At 44.7% G+C, this 25,204-nt stretch overlaps 1 protein-coding gene across 1 annotated transcript; it reads left to right on the plus strand.

Moving 5' to 3' along the window:
* Positions 1–11,893: 11,893 nt before the first annotated feature.
* On the plus strand, positions 11,894–24,605 carry SELENOO (selenoprotein O). The gene is made up of 9 exons (XM_032203257.1): positions 11,894–12,486; positions 13,383–13,586; positions 14,551–14,731; positions 18,068–18,198; positions 18,549–18,829; positions 19,178–19,328; positions 20,897–21,082; positions 22,173–22,329; positions 22,963–24,605. Exons 1-9 carry the CDS (start codon positions 11,894–11,896, stop codon positions 23,155–23,157), a joined length of 2,079 nt encoding a protein of 692 aa, XP_032059148.1. The 3' UTR covers positions 23,158–24,605.
* Positions 24,606–25,204: the final 599 nt, after the last annotated feature.

Here is a 25,204-nt window from a genome sequence, read left to right on the forward strand (position 1 = left end):
TACAGGCTGTCATACGTACACTGCTCCAATTTTTACAAGCCTTACTGAAGAACAGAAATGTTGCCTTTCGATTGCATCCCTCATTCCCGCCACCAGTTGAATCGTCTCTCTCCTGCGTAGAGAAGGTACAGCCACACCATCAGAATGCAATGTGGTTTGTCAGATGTTTACAGGACACTCTGTTCCTTTAGATTAGGTTATTTAAATTGTATTATTTAGCCAAATCCTGCTGGATTCAGTGTTGTAAATTTAAGAGGCTAGAACTACTGTACAAGTTACTTTTGTTTCTCGGACCTTCCATTACCGGGACAAGAAGTCTGGAATTGACAGTACCTGCCCCTCACTTTTGATACATGAAAATATTTTATTTATCGATGTGATTTCTCAGTGGATGAATATTTTAATCTATTTAATAGAAAAGCAATGTTCAACTTAGCTTTTTCAAACTAGCTGTAGCATTTTATTTGGGTTACTTGCTATTTATACATAGAATTATGGGTACTTCAAACTGCTGTGATGTTTATAAATTTTCCAGAACAGCCATCTGTCATCCATCTATTTCTTTGTCTTTTTTGAATCCTAGGCTCATACTTAATAGGAGGTTTTGGTACCCTTTATAGAGGATTGTCGATGATTGTAAAGTGCCCTCTGCAATCAGCTAGTCCCAGTTCAGCAGTGCGAATAGTTTTAATCGTCATATCAAAGTTTTAACCTGGTGTATTTGAACGGAAGAAGCCCATTTGCTCCTCAGGCTCACATACAGTTGCTCGTTGATTGAAGTGGGGTTTTTAATCTATATTCATTTCTTTTGGGATTGGAAAATGAGAACCGGTGTTTGAGGCAAGAGGAGGAAAAGGTGATCGTGTGCTTTGTATTTCTTTGCTGGTTTGATGAAATCAATGAACGGTTTTTAGTAGGGTGAATTTCCAGAGCCTTGTGTCAGAAATCATCCTAAACAGTCTGTTGTTTGCTGGAAGTATGTACATGTATCTTCCACGCAGTGTTGTCGTTTTCAGGCTTTTTAAATGAAATTAAGGGTCTGATGCCCCTCTCCGTGATGGCTGGGAGCTGGTCTGTCCATGCAACCTGATGCTTTTCTGCCTTGCACTTGGCAAATTTTACGAGTCTCTGTGCAGCAAATCATTTAAGCGCATGTTTGTCTTTAAACCTGTTAAATCTAACCCAATCCTGCAGAGCTCTTAAGACAATGCAAGGTGCTTTTCTGGATCTGGGCCCTTAGTGGTGTGCAGGGAACACACCTCAGCAAACAAGGACAGCAGCAATTCACACTGCTTCAGCACAGGAGTGTAAATGGTAACACGCTCTTGGAGTGGAGTCAGGTCCTTTTTGTTTTCCATCTGTCAGTGCTTCAGAAACCACCAGCTTTCTCTAGCAAGATGCAAAGTAGCGTTTATAAACAATTTCTAGAAGACAAGAGTGACTGCCTGACTTTTGATTCCTGATTTTTGTAAAGGTTTAATGTATTGTTTACAATTAAGCGGTCCTATTTGAAGAACTCTATTACGCTTTATGTACGTTTTTAAGAGATGAAAGCAAAAGCTTAAGCTCATTCTTCTCCTGGCTTTACTGAAATACCAAAAGGTGGTTGATGTTTTGTGGTTGTTTTTTCTTTTTTTTTTTTTTTTTTTTTTTTTGAGATCTCTTAAACTGGTGTAGAGATCAAGATATTGATATCTCGCTTTAAGATACCTACAGATTTTTAAGGTATCTGCAGATATTTTAAAAGCTCTGTAGATCTTTGATATCTGTGCTCAGGTAATTTTACACAAAAGAAAACAAATCTACGGTAAACTTTAGATATGAGCCTTAAACTTGGGTGGGACTAATGCTAAATGATTGTCATGGAGCATTCTTGCAGGCTTAATGCGTTACGTTTTTTAGCCAGAAGTGTAAGTTATCCGTTTGTTATTCAGTCCTTTTCTGCAGTTAATATCTCAAGTCCGTTTCTTTCTTTTTTTTTTTTTTTTTTCTCAAAGCATATCAGCATATTCTTAAAGGAGGCTGTTTTGTGGACAGAATTTGTGATTTCTTCCCACTATCGCGAACTGGCAGACCATATGCCTGCCCTGTTTACTCAGTGGCACTTGAAAGCCTGATGAATTTGCAGAACCACTGGTCCTGCGAATCCATACACGAATGCTTGGCGTTGTATATTCAATGTGTTATGCTGTCTATGTAACAATCAGTGTTTTAGGTCCATTCTTTTCTGTTCTAGTCAGTCCTTTCAGTGTTAAGAGCATCCTGTAAAACTTAAATACATGTTGAACTGTCCCAGCCCCACCTCAACCTTACGAAGCCATATTGTATTTTTTTTGGTGACATGTACACCTGCTCACGCATTTGTACATGCAATGTAAATCTGAAGTATTTTTAACAATGTGTGCCTTTACTCTAAAGTGATTTAAAGTAAACAGCAGTATGTTCTATGATATAAAAAATAAAATATTTTAACCACCGTTTCTCTTGAAGGCATTTGTTTTCCATATTTCCACTCCTGGTGCTCGCGGTGCTGCCCTCTGCATGGCGATCAAAGAGTCTTCAAGCGGAGGAGGTGTGGGGTTGGGAGCAGAGCTTCCAAACGGAGCCAGGTAGCTTTGAAGGGGTGGGGAGCTGCTGATGAGAAGACCCTGTGCTCATACTGGAAGCATGCATCTAGTAGGCAGCACTCTGTGCGTACAAGGCACTGGCTCATTAGTCGCTGCTTGCACACTTTTCGGTCAGCGGCCGGACTTGTTGCCAGTACCCAAGTGTGAAGCAAGGTTTGCGGGTGCAGTTCTGTGGCCCTTGACCTGGCAAAAGCTTCCAGCACTTGCACTTTGAGCTGCGGCTGTGAAAAAAGCACTGAGTAAACACTTTCTTTTTTAGTTACTGTCAAATACTGCCCCCGAGACTGGTGGCTGACGTGTCACCGCACAGCAGGCTGGCTCCCGGGGAATTCCCAGCCGGCAGCAGGGATGGGGCAGCAGCCCCCTTCCCACACCCTGCGTGGCCACCAGCGCTGCCCCCGTACGGCTGCCCAAGGCTGTGCTTATGATGTGTTATTTTCTATGTTCAAGCGTGTTAAAAATTTGATTTTGAGGTGAATTAACAGTGCCCAGATTTTCCCCAGAGGCTGTTTGTGTGTTTTGTGAAGCATCTGGAAAGCGCTGACAAATCTCTCAAATTAATTCTCTCAAAGTGCCAGGCAGGAAGGGGAGCTACAGTGGGAAAAGAAGCACCATCACCTGTGTAACTCAAAGATCTCATGTACATATTTTCCTGTTCCTAAGCCTGAAATAAACTTTAATTTTAGACTTGAGTGTTCTGGGAGTGGCTTTATTGCAAGATGCATGTAGTGAAGTATTTGCAGGGGAAGGGTCACTTCACCAGCTCTGACTGATGGACTGAACTCAGGCTGTTGAAATGCGCACTGAAAAGTTCAAACACAGAACACAAGGAGCTCAAAAAACCTGAAATGGGTCCAGTGCCTGTACAGCTGCCCCTTGTCCTCTGCGTGCTGCGCTCTTACCAATGTGGGGCAAATGAAGCTTCCCCTCTCTGTGGAGAGGACAGCAGCAAAGATGGGGCTGGCCTTATCCTCGCTCCCAGGAAGCAGAAGAGTGGCAACTGGTGGTGTGTGTGCTCTTTTCCTTGGCAGGACCTCCCCTTGGGCCCTGCTCTGTACCGGGAGCGTCCCCAATCAGTGTTCGCTTTTGCTTTTATGGGGTTTTGCCTGTCCCTGGAAGTGCTGCCAGGAAAGCTCTAGTGGTGTTAGGTTGAGAAAGGGGAAAAAATGCTACCACTTTCACACTTCTCTCATCCTAAATCCTCAGGACTGATGCATTGAGAATTTTTTTTTTTTTTTTTTTTTTTTTTTGGGGGGGGCGGGGGCGTGCAATCAGACTTCTAGGAAAAAAGGCTGTGTTTAGACCATGAATTCAGTGTAAGTGGCATCTCCTCCCAGCCAAGCAATATCCTTTCCCTGGTAAAACATCCCTCCTTTTGGCTACAAAGCTGGTTTCACAAACTGGGCACCGTAACTCACGGGGATGTTTTGATCCGTGTGCGTGCTATTAGCACGCAGTGTCTCTGCAGGGAGTGACGCGCACACCTGCCAGCCCCAGGGAATTTTTGTAAAGTCTCTGGGGCCAAGAACGGGTTGCCCAGGGAGGTGGTGGCGTCACCGTCCCTGGGGGTGTGCAGGGAAGGGTTGGACGCGGTGCTTGGGGACCGGTTTTGGGGGTGACACTGGTGGCAGGGGGATGGTTGGATCAGGTGATTTCAGAGGGCTTTTCAGACCCTTACGATTTTGTGATTTACCAAGGGATGAGCGCTGATGGCTTGTAGGCGTGCACTACCAGCGAGCATCCTCTCTCCATCTCCCTGCACGTCCCTCCCCGCCTTGTCTCTCACCTCCTGTGAGCTGCGGATTTATTCACGTTCTGCTGGAGCTGAAAAACACAACAGCGATGGCTTAGTGCCCTCTGCCGCCCGCAGCCGCTGTGTGCAGGGGGCTGGGGGGCCGCGAGGAAAACCCACAGCAGGGAGCAGCCTGGCGTGCCCGTTTACACGAGGATTACACTGCTAGAGAATTGCCTCATTACACTTGAATTCTACTTATTTTTTTAAATCATTGTTTTACACGTTTGGAATTACCGTGGATTGCTTCGTTTGTCATGTGTCAAGGATAGGCTTAGTTTGCCCCTTGTGTAAGGCCTAACCTCGGGAGATGCCCTAGCTCGTTTCTCGTGATGGTTTTGAGCCCAGATGGTTCCTCTCCATCTCCAGGAATTTCATCCAGGCCCACTAACCACAGCGTTCTTGGGCACTGCCCTACACGTGCCTCCTGGGATGTCCAGGCCTCCTGCTGCCCAGGTGCATTAGAAGGCTTGTGGCACACCACGCTTCGTGGCACGGGCTGCACTCTGAGAGTGCCGAGGTTTGTATATCCCTTTCCAGAGCAGCTACCCACACCATACCCGAGGCAAACTGTTTATTGACAAACACACTACAAGGAAAGTGGCAAAACAGAAGAGTAATGGGTAATCCAAGTGACGTACCACTGCTCAGTTACACGGGTACGCAGACCGCTATGCACAGCTACGAGCCGTAGATCTCAGAGCCGAGGAGCCAGCACGGGGCACAGCTCTGTACGTCCTGAGGTGCAGGTCTGCTCCGCCACACCACGTCCGAGACCTAATGGAGAGCCCGGGCAGTGATCCCAGGAGTTGTCCTCCAGTGCGTGGGTCTGCTACCAGCTGTAGGTGACTCCGCTGCCGTTGGCACACGCCCTCTGGTCGTCTTTGGTGGGTTTTACACCTCCTCCTTCATTCAGGTCCACCTTTTTGTCACCCTCACATTGCTTCTCCCCCACCCGAATCCCTCCTAAATAAACAGCCTGCCCCCAACTTTCTCCCCACTGGTCCCGGTTTTGCTACAGCCACACCCAAACGTATTTTTCCTGACACCATCACTGAGGCAAGCACAGTCTTACGCAGTGCTACAGCCGGGCATTCCTGCTGCCGCAGCCCAGCTCCCCATGGCTCCACCTCTTTGTTTTCCCACTGGGTTCATCCTCATTCAATTATTAGACACAACTATTCCACTTTAGCCTTGATCCTTCTGCAAGCTCACACCAAGCACAAGCAAGACCTTGTCTGGCAGCTCACACACCAGAGAGCTGCAGCAGAGGTGCCTAGTTTCTACACTTTGGCTGTGCACTGCCCTAGGCCACTTGCTGCACGGGGCCGTGTGCTCCAGCGGGACCTCTCACTCACAAGTCACCCCCTGGCCTGACCGACCTTCTCCAAGGACGTGCAGACCACTCTGGATGCTCGTAAGCTCAGTCCCTTCCGGCTGGAAACCACCACGGCTGTCAGGACAGCAGCGTGTGTGAGATGTCGACCTGGGCACGTCGGTGTGCTCCTGCCTTTAGAAAGAAGCAGAGCATGTGCAGAAGGATAAAGGACAATGCTGTCATAACTAATAGCAAGTACAGGATTCTGTGATGATGAGCTGCATAGCATCAGCTTTTGGTGACCCATCCATGCAAATGCCATACCAATAATGTACAGGTAACAATCTGCTATCAGTCTGGTTCTAACAGTTCCTTGTTCTTTAAGGTAATCCTTCAACTTGCAATTTGTTGTCCGCTCTCCAGTTTCCCGGCATCCTTCTGCGTGCTGTCCTGCTGTCCGAGTACCTCATCCCAGCAAGGACCATCAGTTCGCAGACAGATGTCATTAGTCCTCTGGTCTGGAACAGAACCCAGCTTTTGAGAACAGGATGTCAACACACACCGCCAGGCACAGAGACAAGTGCGACACCTCACCCCTGCTCAACTGCAGCCACAGGTGTCGCGTTGTCCTCCCTCTGTCCCACTAGAGGTGAGGCAACACATCCACAACCTGCCCTCCTACTAATAACCACGGCAGTTCCCATGCAGACTTGCTCCACTGACACATAAAAATACCCTCCCGTGGTCCCCAGCAGATTGCACAAAAGTGGTACATACATTTTGTAGAAAGGAGCTAAACCATTACGAAGGCACCTGACCACCTATTTGTTCTTTCAGTAGCTAACAGCTGAGCTGGAGTGCAATAGATGGACGGAGATGCTATTCAATCCCTCAGTTTGTTGCTGTTTTATTTTAAACTTGGTGGCTGCTTTTACCACATGCCAAATTTGGCCATCGCAGGCAATTACCACTGTTGGTGCATCAGACAGTGGCCTGAAGTTTGTTACCAGTCCAGAATCATAGAATGGTTTGGGTCGGAAGGGACCTTCATCCACCACCCAGCCCAACCCTGCTGCCACAGGCAGGGACACCTCCCACTAGACCAGGCTGCCCAAAGCCCCATCCAACCTGACTTTGAACACATCCAGGGCACCCACAGCTTCTCTGGGCGACCTGTTCCAGTGCCTCATTGCACTCATAGTAAAGAATCTCTTCCTTTTATCTCAATCTACCCTCTTTCAGTTTAAAGCCATTGCCCCTTGTCCTGTCACTACTCAGCAAGAAGTCCCTCAATCCTTCCCTTTAGCTATCAGAAGGCTGCAGTAAGGTCTCCCCAGTGCCTTCCCTTCTCCAGGTAGAACCTTATATACAATTTACCTTGCACATGCTTCAAAACTCCCTCCAGTTTCATACAATGAATCACAGAAGGGCTGAGGTTGGAAGGGTCCTCTAGAGGTCATCCTGCTCAACACCCCTGCTCAAGCAGGGTCAGTTGTCCAGGACCATCTCCAGATGGCTTTTGAGTATCTCCAAGCATGGAGACTCCACCACCACGAGAGGCACAACCTACATTTATATGGGTTACACTCTGGATGTACTCTAGAACTGTGCATGCCTCACATGTCAATTCCCTAATTCTTTCCCCAAATTACAGGATTAATATTAATTTTGGCCCATTTCACTTTATCTTCTCAAACTAAAATTTGTGGTTACCTATGGACAGCGTGGTTTTAGCTTTGGATATGCTCAGTGGCCGAAAGTAAGTGGCCTGCTAACAAATGATTACTGAGAAACCAAGCATTCCCATTGTCTCAGGGTCTCACATTAAGATTCCTTTGACATCTTTCATGAAGGAATTAAAGTTATTAACAGCAGTGATGTTCCATGTCCAAACTATTGCTCTTACACCTAGAAGATGGTTTTAATGGTTTTTGTGATGCTCCTTAAAACGACGATGGGCACCACGAAGAAGATGGTCCTTGCAGAGGCTGTCTGTGCTCCACACCTGTGATCAATCCCACAGCAACATCTGTGTCTCTGAAAAAAATTCAATCTCCCTTGTTAGTTAGTTAAAAACACTCTGATTCCTTGGCAGCAAGTCCCATCTACCCACGAAACTTCTTTCTTTGTTTCCAGTTAGTACTGTGTTTCCCCAGAACAGAGCCACAACTACCCCTGAATTTTCTCTAGGCCTTCTCCTTGGTATGTGGGGTGTGCCTTGGACCACGTTTCCCAGTGGGGTTTGATTGTCGTGGGTTTTTATATGGGCATTCTGTTCACGAGCTGTGTAACTCCAGGGAGCTGCCTGAGCCCATGCTCTGCTGAGCTGACTGCTCCAGGATCGAGTTGGTGTTTGAGGCACTGTTCAGCCCGTTTACTGTCCCATTTTTTCCATTTCTGGGCCACAGCCATATACCAGCTCACAAGGGCCATCACCAGTACCTAGCACATTCTTTGCTCACATGGCCCAGCACACACATAGCACTTCGTCCCACCTCAGCCCTCCTCAGCCCTCCTCCTTTGTCCATTAGCTGCAGTCTCACCTGGGTGGAGCTGTCAGCTCTTCCCACCATCCCGAAGGACTGCAGGTAGCAGGAAATAAGATTCAACCAACACAGCCGCATCCCTACAAGGAAACTCTGTACTGGTGCATCCATCAAGTGGCTTCCAAATTAATTAAGAACGGAGGACCAAGCATGTTCAGTATTTCACACAGACACCAAACGGGTATTAGCAGCAGCTGCACAGACTGCCACGGCCTCTACCCCTCTTGCTGCATCGGCGGCAGCAAACACAAACTGACACAACCCCCTCCTTCACCTCTCTAAGGGGCCCACACAACCAGTTTGTCACTGTTCAAACACTCCCCTTTCCCAGGGTAAAAGACAGAACCCAACACAAACTTACAACTCAGTGCAAGGGGGTTCCACCGTCCACATACCCCACGTCCCTGGATTTCTACAGGGATCATGAAAATCGGGATTTTAAATCCCACTCTCTTCCACCTTCGTTGTGCCTCCTGAGCCTCCTTGCGACCCTTCTGAGCTTCTGCACTGTACTGGGAGTGGAAGCGGCGGTCTCCAGCTGGAACAACTTCACCTATCACCTCTAATTTTGTTTTGACTTCCATGCCAGTACTTCACGACCCACATCACCTTTTCATCTTCTGAAGCAGCAGTACCGTAAGTTTTCCCTTGGACAGATGTCCGTGAACTAAGACAGGAAATTCCTTCCTAAAGCGTTTTCCCCCCTACTTTTACCAGGATTATCCGCCCATCCAGTTTATCTTCCCTTATGCACTTCTACTTCTTGTCCCCCCCACATTTTCCCCCCTCCTACTCCCAACATCCAGCTTGATTTACTCAGGAGCGGGAGACCCCAGCAATCTACTAATGCTGATCCCGTATCAACTAAGAAAGTGTTTGTAACCTCCCATTCCCCTTCAACAGACACCGCACCTCCACACAGCCTCTTCCGCCTGAATACCAAGTCAGTGAGGTGGAGGTTAATCCCACTGACACCAGGGGCTGGGACCCCTAATCTTTAAGGTCCCTCAGCGACGGGTATAGTTTTCTCTTTGGGACAGGAGGAGGAGGTGACAGCTTCGTTTGCTTCAGTTTTTCCCAGATCTCCTCTTGTTTCATCCCCTTTTCCTGAAGGATTTTTTTCATTTTGGCAAGCAAAACTCCCGTGGGCTGACTATCCAGCTCCCTTTCGTTCACTCCCTGATTTATTAAATACTTCCAAATTATCCCTCTAGGGATGTACGTCCTTGTCTTTACCCCCACCGCGTTCTTCTTTGCCTTCTCTTTGCCCTCTGCTCCCACCAGGGTCCCCAAGTTCTCCAACGTGTCCATGCACTCGTGGAGGGGACGGCCGATCAAAGTAGACCCCAGGCTGATGAAAAACCCCTTATGCAGCTCCGGAGCGCGACAGGCCAGCACCCCTATGTCTGCCTGCTCCACGTTCACCCCGTGGATGTCGAAGTCGGCGGTCACCGGCTTCTCCTGCTGCTTTAGCACCCGGAGTACCACATTCCCACACACGTAGGCTGACACCTCCTGGACATCTGCCCAGGGTGCCCCTTCCATGTTATCCTTGAGAGGCTCATATTCTCCCAGATTTCTAATCACCAGCCTTAGGATCTCTCCCCCCAGTGCCTCTTCGGGGGGCAAGGCTCTGATGATCGCCCCCACCTTGGGCCAGGGCAGCCCTATGGCTGTCACCACCCGCTTCGCCGCCTCATATGTGAAAGGTGTGTGCTGTTCTAAAGCCCAAATTCTGTTTACCCACACCGGCCACCCCTCCTTCTGTTTCTTCCAAACTTTCTCTTTTCTGGACACATCCCCCGCTCCCTGGCTTCCATCTCCCTCCTCCGGCTTTATTTTTCTGGCCCCCACCCCTTGCCCCGCCAAGTTTTCCTGGTTCTCCACATTCTCCCCATCCAACGTCTCCGGGTTGCCATTTGTCTCGCTCAGAGCCGCTACCTTCCTCTGGTCCAAGCCCTTCCCGAGGGATAACAGCTTACCCAAGCACTGCACTTTCTTTCTTAACCGGGCATTATCGGCACTCTCTGCCCGGAGTTCTTCTTTTATTTTTCTGACTTGCTCGGCCTGCTCGCTTAGCAGGGCTTTATCGCAGCGCAGCGCCAGGATTTCGTTCTGGGCCACCTGCAGGTTGTTCTGCAGGCTCTTTATGCATTGCTCCTTCTCTTCCACCGTGGCTTGCAAGACACTGGCCAGATCGAACAGCAGCCACTGCAGGGCCGAGCACTTCTTCTCTCCTTTAGGGTGATTCACAGCAACGTAGCTTAACCAGTGCCTTTCGGCAGCTTGGAGGGTGGGATCCTGGCTGACCACTTTGGGATCCCAAGGATCCCGCCCGTGCTCCAGCATTGCCTGCACCAGCAGCCCCCTCTCCTCCGGAGCCTGAGAGCTCTCCGACTCCGGCTTCTCCTTCGACTTCGTCGCCCTTGTTAGCCACGACATCTCGGGGTCACCGGCCTGCTGCACCCCTCACTTGGGACGGGACAGGACAGGATGGGATGGGACAGGGCAGGACAGGACAGGATGGGATGGGATGGGACAGGGCAGGGCGCTGCCTGCCTGCACCACTACGAGGAAACCCCCGGACACAACCAACGCCGCCCCTCGCTCACTCACCACACAGCGGTCCCCAGCACCCCCTCGTCCTCCTCCTCTCCTCCTCCTCTTCCTCCACCAGCAGATGGCGGCTCCGGGCCCCGCATCACGGCTCTTTGTACCCCCGGGGAGTGGCGGTGCCGGTGCCGGGGCACAGCCGCCTCAGCACCACCTCCAGCGCCTCCCCCGGGGCCGGCCGCCCGCCCTCGCTGCGACCCCCCGGGCTGACGGATGGGTCTCGTCGTGGTATGATAAAGGAGCCAAATCTGGTATGTTTTATGAAGAGAGAGGCCAAACCTTTACAGTGTTTAGTTAAAAAGAAGTTTAGAAGCTCTCTGGGTGTAAATGATGTCCCGAGGCTGGAGGATGTGTCTGAAAAGATAGGCGAGGAACTCGTGGTATGCACGTCCTTGGATGTGTGTAGGACCTAGCTTAGCACGCATGCATAAATTGACTATGAGAGACTCATTAATGTTGGAAAAGACCTTCAAGTTCATCTCGTCCCACCGCCCCCCTACCACCAGTGTCACCCACTGAACCATGTCCCTAAGCACCACGTCCAACCTCTCCTTAAACACCCCCGTGGGAAAAACCTGAAGGACCACCAGTAGAAACACACACGCACGCTTACTTAAACGAGTTCTGGGAAATAGCGTGGATATGTTATTTTTTATTTTTGGAAAACGAACGCACACGTATGTTTTGACTGTATAATTGACCCCTGGAGACTGGGCAATTCGGCACACGCACTAAGTGGAGTCATCCCCTATGCGTCCAGCGCCGCAATTAAAGAACGCCTGCTTTCTAAAGAATGTCTGCTCCCTAAAAATTGAGTCTTCTGAAAAAGCCTTTGTCTTCCCAAAAACTGGTATTTTGTTTGACCCACTTTTACAACACCACGAACCCCGTCGGGCGGTGCTCCCCGCAGGGGGGAGGTGCAAAATGGCGGCGGCCCCGCCCCGTTGGGGGAGGTGCAAAATGGCTGCGGGACCGCCCCGTGGGCGGGAGGCGCCGAATGGCGGCGGCGCTGCGCACCGGGAGGAACCGCTCGCTGCCGTCGCTCCTCCCGGCGTCTCTTCGGCGTTTCGGCGCCGCCATGCAGCACCCCGCGGCGTCCTCGGCACGGCCGGGCAGCCCCGAGCACGGCGCTGGAGCAGCAGCGGAGCCGGGGGCCGGCGGCGGCGGTGGTGCTGGGGGCTGGCTGGGAGCGCTGCGCTTCGATAACCTGGCGCTGCGCTCGCTGCCCGTGGAGCCCTCCGAGGACAGCGCCCCGCGGGCCGTGCCCGGCGCCTGCTTCTGCCGGGTGCGCCCCACGCCGCTGCGCAACCCGCGGCTGGTGGCCATGTCGCTGCCGGCGCTGGCGCTGCTGGGGCTGGAAGCCGCCGAGGTGGAGGAGCGGGAGGAGGCCGAGGCGGCGCTGTACTTCAGCGGCAACCGCCTGCTGCCGGGCTCGGAGCCGGCCGCCCACTGCTACTGCGGCCACCAGTTCGGCAGCTTCGCCGGGCAGCTGGGCGACGGCGCCGCCATGTACCTGGGCGAGGTGCTGGGCCCGCGGGGCGGCCGCTGGGAGATGCAGCTGAAGGGCGCCGGCCTCACCCCCTTCTCCCGGTAAGAGGAGCCCCGGCCGCTGCTGGGGGTGCGCAGCCCGGGATGGAAAGGGGTTGGGGCTGCTCCCAGCCCTTCTGCGTCTCGAAATGATGCTGTGGGAGGGTTTTCCAAGCAAAACTCAGCGAAAATTCACGGTGCGATGCGAGCATAAAGTGTCCGCTCTCACGCTGCGGCTCCTGAGGTGGCCTGAATGGCCTGAATCCTTTCCTACGTGTTTCATCCTGAAAAGTCCAAAAAACAGTGTCTAAAAGGCCCAGTGGTAGCCGCTTTATTAATAGGAAACAATGATGTGAACTTTGTAAGTCACTTGTTTCACTGGTTGCTTTCTGCTTTGCTCTTCTTGCACCGTGATCAATAAAAAACAGGGTTTTGGTAGCGGACAGCTGCAGTGCTTGTTTAATTTCTGCAGCATACTGATTAAGGACTGCTAAAGTATTGGGTAAATACTACAAAAATTGATTTTTTTAAAAGCTTACTAGCGTTGAAAGGCAGTTTTGGTCTGAATTTATTTTAGTGATGTGTTATGTAATATATCCATAAGTTTATATACCATAGGACACATTATATTCGTCCAGAATGTATCAAGTTTTGGGAAGTCTGTATTGCATGTATAAAAACAAAGTTAGCAATTAGAAGGGATATCTGTAATTAGAAAAGCGTTCTTCTGGTATATGTGATCCTGATAGCTAGTGTATTTATCAAATCTGAACTCTTAGAGATCCTCAGAGATCTCTAAGGATCTGGTTTTCATCGCATACCTGCCACTACTTTGCTGTGTGAGTTCAGGCAGAGCACTTAACATCTTAGTTCTTGTTTCTCCATGGCTAAGGGGGAAGCAGGAGTCCTCCTTCCTTTATAGCCAGAAGACTTGAGTCCTGTCACTGTCTTTGCTGCAGGCAAGCCGATGGTCGTAAAGTCCTGAGGTCAAGCATACGAGAGTTCCTGTGTAGCGAGGCCATGTTTCACCTAGGAATACCAACAACGAGGGCTGGAACCTGCGTGACATCTGACTCGGAAGTTGTTCGCGACATATTTTATGATGGAAATCCAAAAAAAGAAAAGTGTACAGTTGTTCTGAGAATAGCTTCTACATTTCTAAGGTAGAGAGAAGCCTACTTTTTATTTTATTTTTTACTATTCTTCTAAAGTCAAGCACAAAAATATAATTTTAAGTGTATTTCTATAACAGCAGCACCTGCAGCACCTGCATGTTTCTTGTTGTTGAATCTTGTAACTTTTTTGTAAGGCTGTAGAAAGCTGCTGCTTTAGCCCAGTGGATGAGATGTGTGCACACTGGCAGGTAAACATTAACTAGGGACCAGGGGGGTGTGAGTGTCGTAGAAAGTTCTGCAGATCTCAAAAGAGATTTTTCATGTTTATGCCTGCGAGGAATATGTAGATGTAGGGGATTTTTTTTAGATATTGGTAGTGTTGGTGGATTATAGCTCTACCCTTACTTTACAAGCTATTGTAATGATACAGTACTTCCCAGGTTTGGGGGTATCTTGTAAAAGCCTTAAGACAGTACTTTCCTTGCCTGAGATGTGTGCAGAGTTCCTGCTCCAATGCAAAGCAGGACTTTGGGATGGTGTGTTGTTCCTTGGGAGGCAACATCATGCTAGGGAAAAGTGAGGCATAAGGAATACACATCAATACATGTATGTCTGTGCACGTGTGTATGGAAAAATGCATCATATGTACATGATATAAAGTTTAGTATTTTAAGTCATGTTTCTGTGTATTCACTCAGGATAAGGATTTTTCTATAGAAGCAGTTTTAAGAAACTTCTAGCGAACTGGTCTTCAGTACTAGCTAGGGTCTTAATCTGTTTGTTTACATGTGGATGTATCTGCTTCCTCGCACTGAGTAACTTTGTTTCCTTAGTTTCAGTGTGAGAATGCTTCAGGTCTTTTCTCACAGGCTGCTGAAGAATTAGTCTTAAACCCTGAAGATGATATTGCAATGACAGTAAATTTTTTACTATGTTTAATATCAGTTGAAGCTAATAAGATCAAATAATACTAAGAAGTAATACTAAAAACATGTTTTTGTTATTTCAACAGATTTGGTTCTTTTGAAATTTTTAAACCTACTGATGAATATACAGGACGCAAGGGTCCTAGTGTCAACAGAAATGATATTCGAATACAAATGCTTGATTATGTGATCGGCACTTTCTATCCGGAAATCCAGGAGGCTTATTCAGACAACAATATTCAGAGGAATGCTGCTTTCTTCAAAGAGGTAAGAAAGATAAGTTGCTCTTCAAAAATTCCTCTTTGTTTAAAAACTCAGAAAATGATCGCAGGCACCGGGGTTGAACTGCTCTTTTCTTAGGAAAAAACACTCTTAATACAAGTATTTATTGATGAAAGCAGTGCTGATATTGACCAAACTGATAAAAACAGTTAATCATTTACCTTTTTAATAGTAAGGCATGATTTTTTGGCTCTCGGTGAGCTTCCCAAAACTTCTCATTTTGCTAAGAGCATTTTAGGATGCTAGGGGGAATCCTAGCCCTGACTGTCAGGTGATGAATTAATGGTACTGAGGTTTTTGTCTTGTAAAACCTTGAGGATGTTGAGTCACTTCCTGTCTCTTATTTTCCAAATCATAGACAGAAATGCTGACTGCATGTCACTTTAACTTCATACTTCAAAATTTGAATGTTTAAAGGCAGTCAAGCAGTGAGACGGCTTTCCTGGTGAAGTTGCAAAACCTCCAACTTGGGGAACAGTAAGGTCAAGTGAGATAAATGTGTCTCAGAAGTGGTGTAGTGATGGATGATTCTGTTGTGCCCAGAGGAGAGACTGGATGGTTTCTCAGAAATGGTTTTGAAGCATTTTCAATTAATGTATATGTTTAGACCTTAACAATTACTGGAGAACCATTCATAAAAGTTCAGGTGACATTCAAATATTACTATCCCAATAGGAAGGTAATACTTAAAATTATTCTGCTTATTGAATACTTGTAGGAGTCTAACATACTTGACTAGTCTAAGTCAAAACAGTTGTGATGCTTTGATATCTGAAATGCTCTGTTAGAGAGCGACAGCACTGTGATGCATGTTCATAACAGAGCAATGAGGAGATGAAAGGCAGGCTTAAAATCTGGCTTTCTCTAACTTGTGTGAGTTTTGAGTTTGTGCATAATTGCATTAGTTTTTAAAAAGCAAGCAGTTGCTTAGTTCACCTTTGGGTGCTGAAGAGGTTAACTTTGCTGACAGACCTCTCACTTGTGAATTAATGAAGTCAATGATGACTGCAGATTGTCACCAACCATGTACTGCTCTGTAGCTGTTAGCACATTCATTTTCTGACAGTAGGAAAAAAACACATGGGATTTCAGGATCTTTGCAGAAGTATGTGTGAACAAAGATAGTTTTCCCTTCAGATCCCCTTGTATCTCACTGTCACAAGTCAGTCCCACCTCTTTCTGCCTCTAACTTCTTTCCCTGGCCCAGTTACTACTGATTTCTTGCCCTCATCTTGGCATGCTTTCCTTATTTTCCTCAATCTCTTATCTTTTTTGTTGTGCTCCCCCAGTCTGGGTCTGTCCCAGCGTTGTATTGTCATGTTTTGTCTCCATAAGTGGAGATTTTCCATAGCCATCTCCATCTGAACAGTGCCTCGCCTGATTTACCAAACACTGGTGTCTTTTTTAATAGCAGGGTAGTGCTGTCCCTTCCCTGCCATGCTTTTATCTTTTCGTTTTGTACTGTAGAAGAACAGGAGGAAAAAAGTCCAAGTGATTGCATTTGGCAGTGCTGACCAGAAAATAACCACCATTATCTATACTTCTAAAATAACTTGTAGATGCTGTTTAAACTTGCATGAATGTGTTTTTTAAGAGAGTGCTCTTGTTTATATATACCATACTTGTTTTCTAGTATGGCTAGCAGTAGAAAAATGTGATTAAAAAAAGCTGAAGGTCAAAGTGAACACAAAGCTGTCTCTAATCAATATACCCATCTTTGAGTGGCATCCAAGCTTTAATTGCTTTCAGGTGCTCTCGTTAGCCGCATTTATTTTGACCAGAACGTTGGCAGTGTGATGCCTTCATAGAAAGGCATCCAGCAGTCACAAATTGCTTTACTGCTGGAATGCTTTTATCCTATCTGTGGCTGCCTGTTTTTTTCTTTCTTTTTCCTAAACTTTATCATCTTTCTGGCACAGCGCCATCACATAGGGTGTGTTTCCCTTACTGGTTTATAATCAGTTTTGTACACATGTTGTGACTTGGAGTGCCTTCTGGCAACTGACTTTCAACTCTCCAGTAAAGCAGAATTCAGGAGAAATGTGCAGAGTACCTTGTATTGGAAAAAGTAGAAGCCTGAGATCTCAAAGTGAACCAAAAACTCCTGTTCTAATGATCACTTCCAGTTTTTACTACCTGTTAGATCACCCCACAGCAAGAATTTTCTGATTTTCCTTCTTCATCTGACTGCACATATTTTTAAAAAAGTGGAAGAATTACGGGTTTGGACACCGATGCATAAAACTAACATTTTCTTTGTTAACAAGATCATTTTTAAACCTTAATAAAATGCACTCGCACCACAGCCTGGAGAGAATATTCACCTTAAATTTCTGTGTGTTGATAGCTATATAGAAAGATAAGTGATTTTAGCTATGACAACAGTTGGATTTAAAGACTCTAGCTAATGGTTACATAAAATTGTTTGTGGCAGTTCAGTAAGGTATTTGGAAATACCCAGATAAAAGCCAGATTAACTTCCTGAATTTTAGGTTTTGTAGGACACGTCCAGTTGCATTCGACAAATGGGCTAAATTAAATAACTTTTAAATATTACTCTGTTATTTTTGACGATTGGAGCACATGCACTGATTACAGCTGAGGCTCCCACAGAAGATAACACTCAGTTAAGCAACTGAAAAGCTCTGGTAAAGCATGCGTTCAGTGAAGAATTAGATTTCAATAAAATTGCCATTCTTGGAGTATGTATTTAGCTAAAAGGTGAGCTCTTAGTTTTTTTTCTACTCCTGGCAGGTTGAAGTAAGTGCTTATCAGGCCTGAAGTTTGTTAGCAAAGGATCATTATTGTCTGAGCAGCCTACCTTTTTGTAAATCACTCCTACATATGAAGTAAAGCAGCAGGCTGACTTTACACTGAGTTTTGTCACACATAGTTCTTCATTTTATTTCTCTGACTTTTGCTGTGTTCTGTCTGTAGTTAAAGGGTCTTTAAAATAAGTAGTAAGCAAAAGAATGTCGTTGCATGATGACTAGAAAAGTGCACAAGTCTGATGTTGGTTTACCATATTTTTGTGTTCTGTCTCCAGTGTGTTTTGAAGCACTGCAACTGACGTTCAAGTTAAGTTTGGTAGGTAAAAGAGGGAACAAACAGAAATAGGAGATTTAGGAACCAGGCAGTTGATAAATGGAGGAGAGAGGCAAGCTGTCTTCAAGATATTTGTCTGTAAGCCATATACATGTACACAGAGTCTGCTCCAGTCAGAGTTCCCACAGTAGAAAAATTCATTCAGACTAGCAAATGTGTGTAAATGTATGAATGTTTATACCTTGTGTTGAAAAATGCAAATGTTTTTTCTTTTAGATAACGAAACGGACAGCAAGACTGGTTGCTGAGTGGCAGTGTGTTGGCTTTTGCCATGGCGTGCTGAATACAGATAATATGAGCATAGTTGGACTAACTATTGACTATGGCCCTTTTGGGTTTATGGACAGGTCAGTGTGGCCTGTGGACAGTGTTCAAAATGTGTATATCAATTTGCTGTATAGAACAATCCTGCTGATGTTCACTATTGCTTTAATACCTTAGCTGTCAAGTAGATTTATGGACCCACTTTACAGCAAAGTAGGTTAAGCTAGTCCTATTTGCCCTGTAATTCTTTTCAACCTTGAAATATAACTGTGTTGACAACACCTCTAACTGTTAGAGTGGTCTTGTAGCATGTGGGGTTCCTCCCGTCCAAGGAGGACTGTTCCCTTTCAGGGCTTGTTAGCCTCCTAGAGGGCTTCATACGGTATTCGTGTCCAGATAACAAGAGGAATGCTAACTATTTCTTCATTTGTAGATACGACCCCGAGCACATTTGCAATGGTTCTGATAATACAGGGCGCTATGCTTACAACAAGCAGCCAGAGATTTGCAAATGGAATCTAGGGAAGCTCGCTGAAGCCTTAGTTCCAGAGCTGCCCCTGGAAATCAGCGAACTCATCCTGGAAGAGGAATACGATGTAGAATTTGAAAAACATTATTTGCAGAAGATGAGGAAGAAACTAGGCCTCATTCGGTTGGAATTAGAAGAAGATAGTAAGCTGGTGTCTGAACTTCTCGAAACCATGCATCTCACAGGTTGGTGAAGGTTGCATCGAGTTATTATTTCATAGACCATAAGTACCTTATAACTGCACCAAGTTGTAATTTTCACCCTGACCTTACAAGAAAGCAGCCTTGCATGACTACACTGTCATCTGAGAGATCAAAAGACTGAAGGATAATTGCATTCTTGCGACCTGTGTGGCAGTTGTTGCCTTTTTACAGGGCACTCCATGTGTCATATTTGCACCCTCGTTGAGGGACCAATGTATTTGTCTCTCTACCCCGGCTACCCACACTGCTGCGGGGGGTTAGGAAGGAATTATGGGACCTGTGTTCCTGCCCATTTGTCAGTTCCATTACCCACAGAATTCCCTCTTTTAGGTGGAGACTTCACAAATATTTTCTACTTGCTGAGTTCATTCTCAGTAGATTTTGATCCTTCAAGACTGGAAGATTTCTTAGAAAAGCTTGCAAGTCAGTGTGCTTCTATGGAAGAACTGAAAGTTGCTTTCAAGCCTCAGATGGATCCAAGGTAATACTGTTGTTTACCTAAATATTTTGTCCAGTGTTTAAAGTTTCATCATTACTATAATAAACTGTAATACTATTTTTTCTAGTAATATTAAATTTGGGAATTTCACTGTTAAACAGATACATCAACTGCAACGTAAATTCTTTTTCTCCCCTTTCCCTGCTGACTGAGCCAATGAGAGAGTGCCAGATAGTGAAGTAATACAGAAATATTTTATAGAAGAAATGGGTTTAAACAATAATGACTCCTGTGTGCTGCCAGAGTACTGTCCTGTGTACGGTTGGCCAATAATCACTTTCAGCCACCAGAGCTCTGAGCCAAGTATAACTGAAATGAGCACTTTAGACTCTGCAACCTGTTTGGTACTGTCCATGTCCTGTTTCATGTTCTGCAGCTCAGCTGTTCTGAGTGTACTAAAGTAGGAGATTTTGTTCAACTGCTGCCCTATAAAAGCAGTTGAAGCAGTTTTCTGCTTTTTGGAGCAGTGGAAAATGGAAAATGTGTTTGACCCTGTAAGTTTGTCCTTTTTTTTTCTTCCCCTATTTATTAGCTACAAATCATGTGATACAGAGGTAAAACTTTGGGGCGGGGGGCACAGTACTACATTAAACTGAATGCACAACTGACTTTTATCGCAACACATGGGAATCATGGATGTGGGTGTGTAAGATGCATGGGTCGCATTTGGATAATACTTTGTGTAACTGAAAAAAAAATCAAAGCACTCAGCTTATCTCTGTTTACTAAAAGTAGGAAAATACGATTTGGATATAATTAGTTGTGCTGTATGCCAGGGAGTAAGTAATCACAAAATATCCTGAGCTGGAAGGATCATGGAGTCCAAATCCTGGCTCTACACAGGGCCACCCAAAAGTCAGACCATGAGTCTGAGAGCTTTGTCCAAATGCTTCTTGAACTCCAGCAGCTCGGTGTTGTGCCCACTGCCCCGGGCAGCCTGTCCCAGTGCCTGACCACCCTCTGGGTGCAAAACCTTTCCCTAACACCCAGCCTGACCCTCCCTGAACCAATTTAGGTTGGTTAGATAAGTAAATAAACAGAAAGACTTGTCTCATGATTTAAATGAGGTATCTTTCTCCATATAATTTGTTTTTCTTAGTATTAGTGAAATTAGTAGGTGATGTTACAGTATGTTACTGAATGCTGTTACAGTTAGAAAAACACATTTTTTAAAAAAAAAAGTATGCGTTCTCTGGTATCTTGGTACCTAGGTGCAAGGTCAAATTCCTTATTCCAAATTCCTTTCAGATTAGGGTGTTTTGATGAGAACTGTGCATCTAAATCCAACTGGTAGAGTTTCAGATCTACTGACTGTGCTTTGCATATCACAGGATTGTGAATTAAACACTGAATTTACTGAATTTTAAACGCTGGGAGGGAACAGTGAAACAAGCATAATCTGTTATAAATTTGTGAATTATGAAGTGCTGGTATTTAACTTATCCATTTAAATCACAGGTTATTGTGAATGTTTATCTACTTTATGGTTGCAAAATGATGATTCTTGACAGGCAGCTTAACTTTAATGTGTTCTTTCCTCTTGTTCCCAGACAACTGTCAATGATGCTGATGTTGGCTCAGTCTAATCCTCAGCTATTTGCACTAATTGGAACAAAAGCTAATATAAATAAAGAATTAGAGCGCATTGAACAATTCACTAAACTGCAGCAGTTAACAGCAGCTGATTTACTCAGCAGAAATAAAAGACACTGGACAGAATGGCTGGAAAAATACAAGTAAGGTTTACCAGTATTCTTAGCAGTATGTTTGCTGTGCATTTCGTTTGATAACAATGTATATGTCTCAAAAAACACGCTGTCTGAAAGTATACAAACAGCAGTGGGGTGCAGGCAACTGAGAATGCTATTAACTACTCTAAATGAGTATCTGTGAAAGTTAAAGGACATCTGTGTGTTTTCATGGTACTTTTTTCTATATTTTGGGACGGGGGGCGGTGTAGAAAAGAACTAGCATTAAGTTGATATTAAAAGCACTTTGAGAATGTTGGTCTTGATTCTCACAGGAGCCTGATTTCAATTGCGAGCTATCAAGTGCTCAGGAACTAGAATTGGCTGACCCAAATGTCTTACTCTTTTGCATTTTTTCTTTCTGAAAGGAAAAAAAAAAGTGTATATACTAATATAGAAAGCAAATAGAAGTATTCTCAATCAAAGAGTAACTGTAAAAGAAGTCAAGGCCAGAAAAAGTTAAGACTATTTTATCAGGTATAAATTAGAAGCTTAAGAGCTCAATGTTAGCTGGAGACTTTCTATTCAGAAAATGTCTTGAAGACCATTAGTTGTTTCTAACCTAATCTACACAGCAAAACTTCTTTCCTCACCTGGTTGGCTGTGATCTTATTTTCCTATGGGTCTGAGAATTTTAGCAAGTATACCTGGCAGATCGGGTAGTCTTAGCTGTATCAAGTCCTTTTTATTTTATCAGAACATTAAACATTTTAACCAATAAACAAGCACAGAAATACTTAAAAGCCAAGCTTTCAATGTGAAGGTTTTTTCAGAGCAGTGCCAAACAGACCACCAGTGTGGGGCAAGGTGTCTCGATGTCTCTTTGGGGAATCTGCAGTGTGTGTGCCACTTGCTTGAGCATCATCATGACCTGCTGATAGATCATAATGCTGCTTTCAAATGATACAGGAAGTGGCATTTTTTATTTTGTTGTTGTGCTGAGTTTTATAAACTGAGAGGATTATAGGTGATGTAATACTTAAGAACTGCAAACTACAGATCTCAAGACAAGGAAACAGGGAGACTTCTACATGTGATTCTTGAACCAAACCAGTTGTTTCTACTTGTTTAATTTCAGAGTCCGTTTACAAAAAGAAATAGAAGGCATTAGTGACGTTGATGCCTGGAATACTGATCGTGTGAAGGTTATGAATTCCAACAATCCAAAATATATCTTGAGAAATTATATTGCTCAGAATGCCATAGAAGCAGCTGAAAATGGGGATTTCTCAGAGGTAAGATTACTGTTTAATATCTATTTAGGTTTGCTTGGATTTGTGGTGGTGCTGCTGCTGCTGAACGTTATGCTAGGTGAGATTCATTCTAGCATGTTTGTAAGGGCATTGGGAATTGGCCTTATTTGTGAGTGAGCTGTGGTTTTAATGGCTGCAGAGCAAAGAAAGGAACTGAAAATCTGAGTCTGAACCTGGTCCTAAGACAGGTCACTTAGCCATTCTAAAGACAGTGAAGACAAAGGTTTTATCTCGGGAGATGGCTAGGGATTAACTTCCTTACTGCCGAATGGTATCTTTTAAAAGCCTTTGCTTTCATCTGTGGAGTTCAGTATGTGGATTGCTACATGCTGAGTAAGGGTGAATTAATATATTCTGAGAAGTATGACAAAAGAATTTGTACTTAAGACGTGCTTTTAAGTTATTTGAGCTTGAGTTCCATGCAGATACAAATTCAGCCAGGTACTACTTTCAGTTTATTTATATAGATATTGTTCATCCATTTCATATTTGGCATGTCTGGAATTTGTGTGTTAAATACAATATACTTGATCATTACTTGGTTTGAGGTTCTTTTCTACATCATTTTGCCTTCGTTTTCTAAATTCTCTTAACCATATTATGTTTCTTCTCTAGGTAAGAAATGTATTGAAACTCCTGGAGAATCCGTTTCAAGAAACTGAAAGTTCCACAGAGGTGAAGGGAGACACGGAAGAGGAGGAAGCAACAGCTGCGGCAGCTGCTTGCGCTCAAGCAACCAGAAGCAGACTGCCATATTGCAGTAAACCTCCACTGTGGGCTTCTGAGCTCTGTGTTACATGATCTTCATAACTGCCTTGTTTTATTTTTTGCTGTAAACTGAAGACTCTGATTCTCCTTCAGCAGTGAAGAATTCAGCAAGGCGAACGTCAAAGTGCTGTTAGGTTATAGAAACAACCCCATGTTTGGATGCACCTAAAAAACAGTCTTCAGCTGTGCTTATTTTGGACCAATTATGGGTCACCAGAACAAACCAAAAACAATTAGCCATCTGTATATGTCACTAATATTTATTTTTGAGACAAAGTCTTTGCTTTATTCATACCACACAGCACGTAGAAAGCAATATTTTGTTTTGGAGCACACTGACTTTTGAACATCCAAATGGAGTTGTTATGTGAAGACAAAAATAGCAAGTCAGGAATCTGATGTATTTTTGTCTGATGTCTTAACTAATAGTACTTCTAACATTTATTTGCTGCTTTTTTTCTATGCAGGGACTTTCAGTCCTCTTTAATGGAGGAATAGATTCAGTGTTGCTTGTTTTAAGCCATGATTCATTTAAGTAGTTCATTTTTTTGTGAACACTTAGATTGATATTTAATCTTTGATTTTAGAGTGTGTGCAAGCAGGAGACTGGGGGGGAATCAACTCTTTGGTTGTTTTTTTTTGTTTGTTTGTTTTTTAGGTATAATATATAAAGAACAGAACTAAGGGAGTCTGTATATTTGCACTTGAAAATCTTGATAGTGAAGTTCATTCAGGTTCTTTACATTTGCATACAATGCGTGTGTAAACATTTGCTAAAATCATGGGTGCAATTTGTAAGGCAGTTGACTCAGGCAAAGGCAGTTACCCCATTAGCGTCAACGCCATATAGAAGTGACCCTAGTACTCAGATACAGATTGGTTGTCTGTGTATTCTTAATATAGTCTCCTTGTACAAAAAGCATGCAGGTGGGGTAGCTGTCTGTTCACATTGGTCAATGGGGTCACTTACTTTGCTTCCATGGTCTTTGGAAAATGTTTACACTGGAACATACCATTTGTGCTTGTGTAAAAGATTATAGTGGATAATGGGAGGAGGATGGGAGCTGACTTGCTTGAAAATGTTATTGATAGTCTTTTGTTGAGATGTCAGGGGGAATTCAGTTGTCATTATTGCAATGTCAGCAAAATATCCATAGTTTAAAGGCATTAGTTAGCTTTCTGAACTTATTTCTAAAGGGCTTTGTTCTCGGATACCTGAAATCTTGGGCAAGTTTGGCTTAGTGCAAAGGTTTCTCTTCTCCAAAGAGGCTACTCTTTTACACTGTGAATTTAAGTGCACTCTGGTAAATTTTTCTTCCAACCCTGCGCAAGTTTGGTATTAGCTCAGGTTGAATTGTGCTCTTGTAAGTCTTCCTCAAAGCATGAGCTAAGGAAAAACAGGGAGAACAGTTGGCCTGTGCTTATCCATCTGTTATAATCAGTTTGTTCTTGTTGCTGCCACAGTAAATAGGCAATGTTTTGAATGTCAACGTTGTTTCTATCTTGCCTTTGACCTAGAGAAGCTGATGATGAATGTCTGTGACAAATCAGAATCTCTCTAACTACTCTTCACTGCAACATTTCCTTACTGAAAAGGATAAACCTGAAGGTGTCTTCATCTAGTCCACGGAAGAATGGTGTAGTTGAACGAGGAAATTGCTTTAAGAAGTGGGCAACAATAAATAATACTTGCTGGTGCAGTATGCTAGAAATAATCTAGTATGCCAGAAATAATCTATTTTTGTAGGAGTTTGACAGATGAAATGACTGTCATCAGGGATTATCTTTCCTCCAAACTTGGGGGCTACTGAGGCCAAACTATTTAATGGAAAATCTAACAAAGTCAGTGCTGGGTAAATAGGACTGAGGGCTGAGAAAGGTATATGCTGGCAATTCGAAAGGCATTTCAAGCATACTCCTGACAAATCTGGAGAACCAAGGGTGTCTTGCATTCAAAAGGAATTAGTTGCAGGGGGGGAAAAAAAGTTGCTCCAAGATAATCATAACTGCTGATTTTGTTTCTCAGTTTATATCTTTCCTTTTGGGACACAGGGAAGAACAATGTTTTCAAGAAGCTCTGCCCAAGCTT

The sequence above is a fragment of the Aythya fuligula genome, chromosome 1 (assembly GCF_009819795.1).
Source record: "Aythya fuligula isolate bAytFul2 chromosome 1, bAytFul2.pri, whole genome shotgun sequence".
Taxonomy (NCBI): domain Eukaryota; kingdom Metazoa; phylum Chordata; class Aves; order Anseriformes; family Anatidae; genus Aythya; species Aythya fuligula.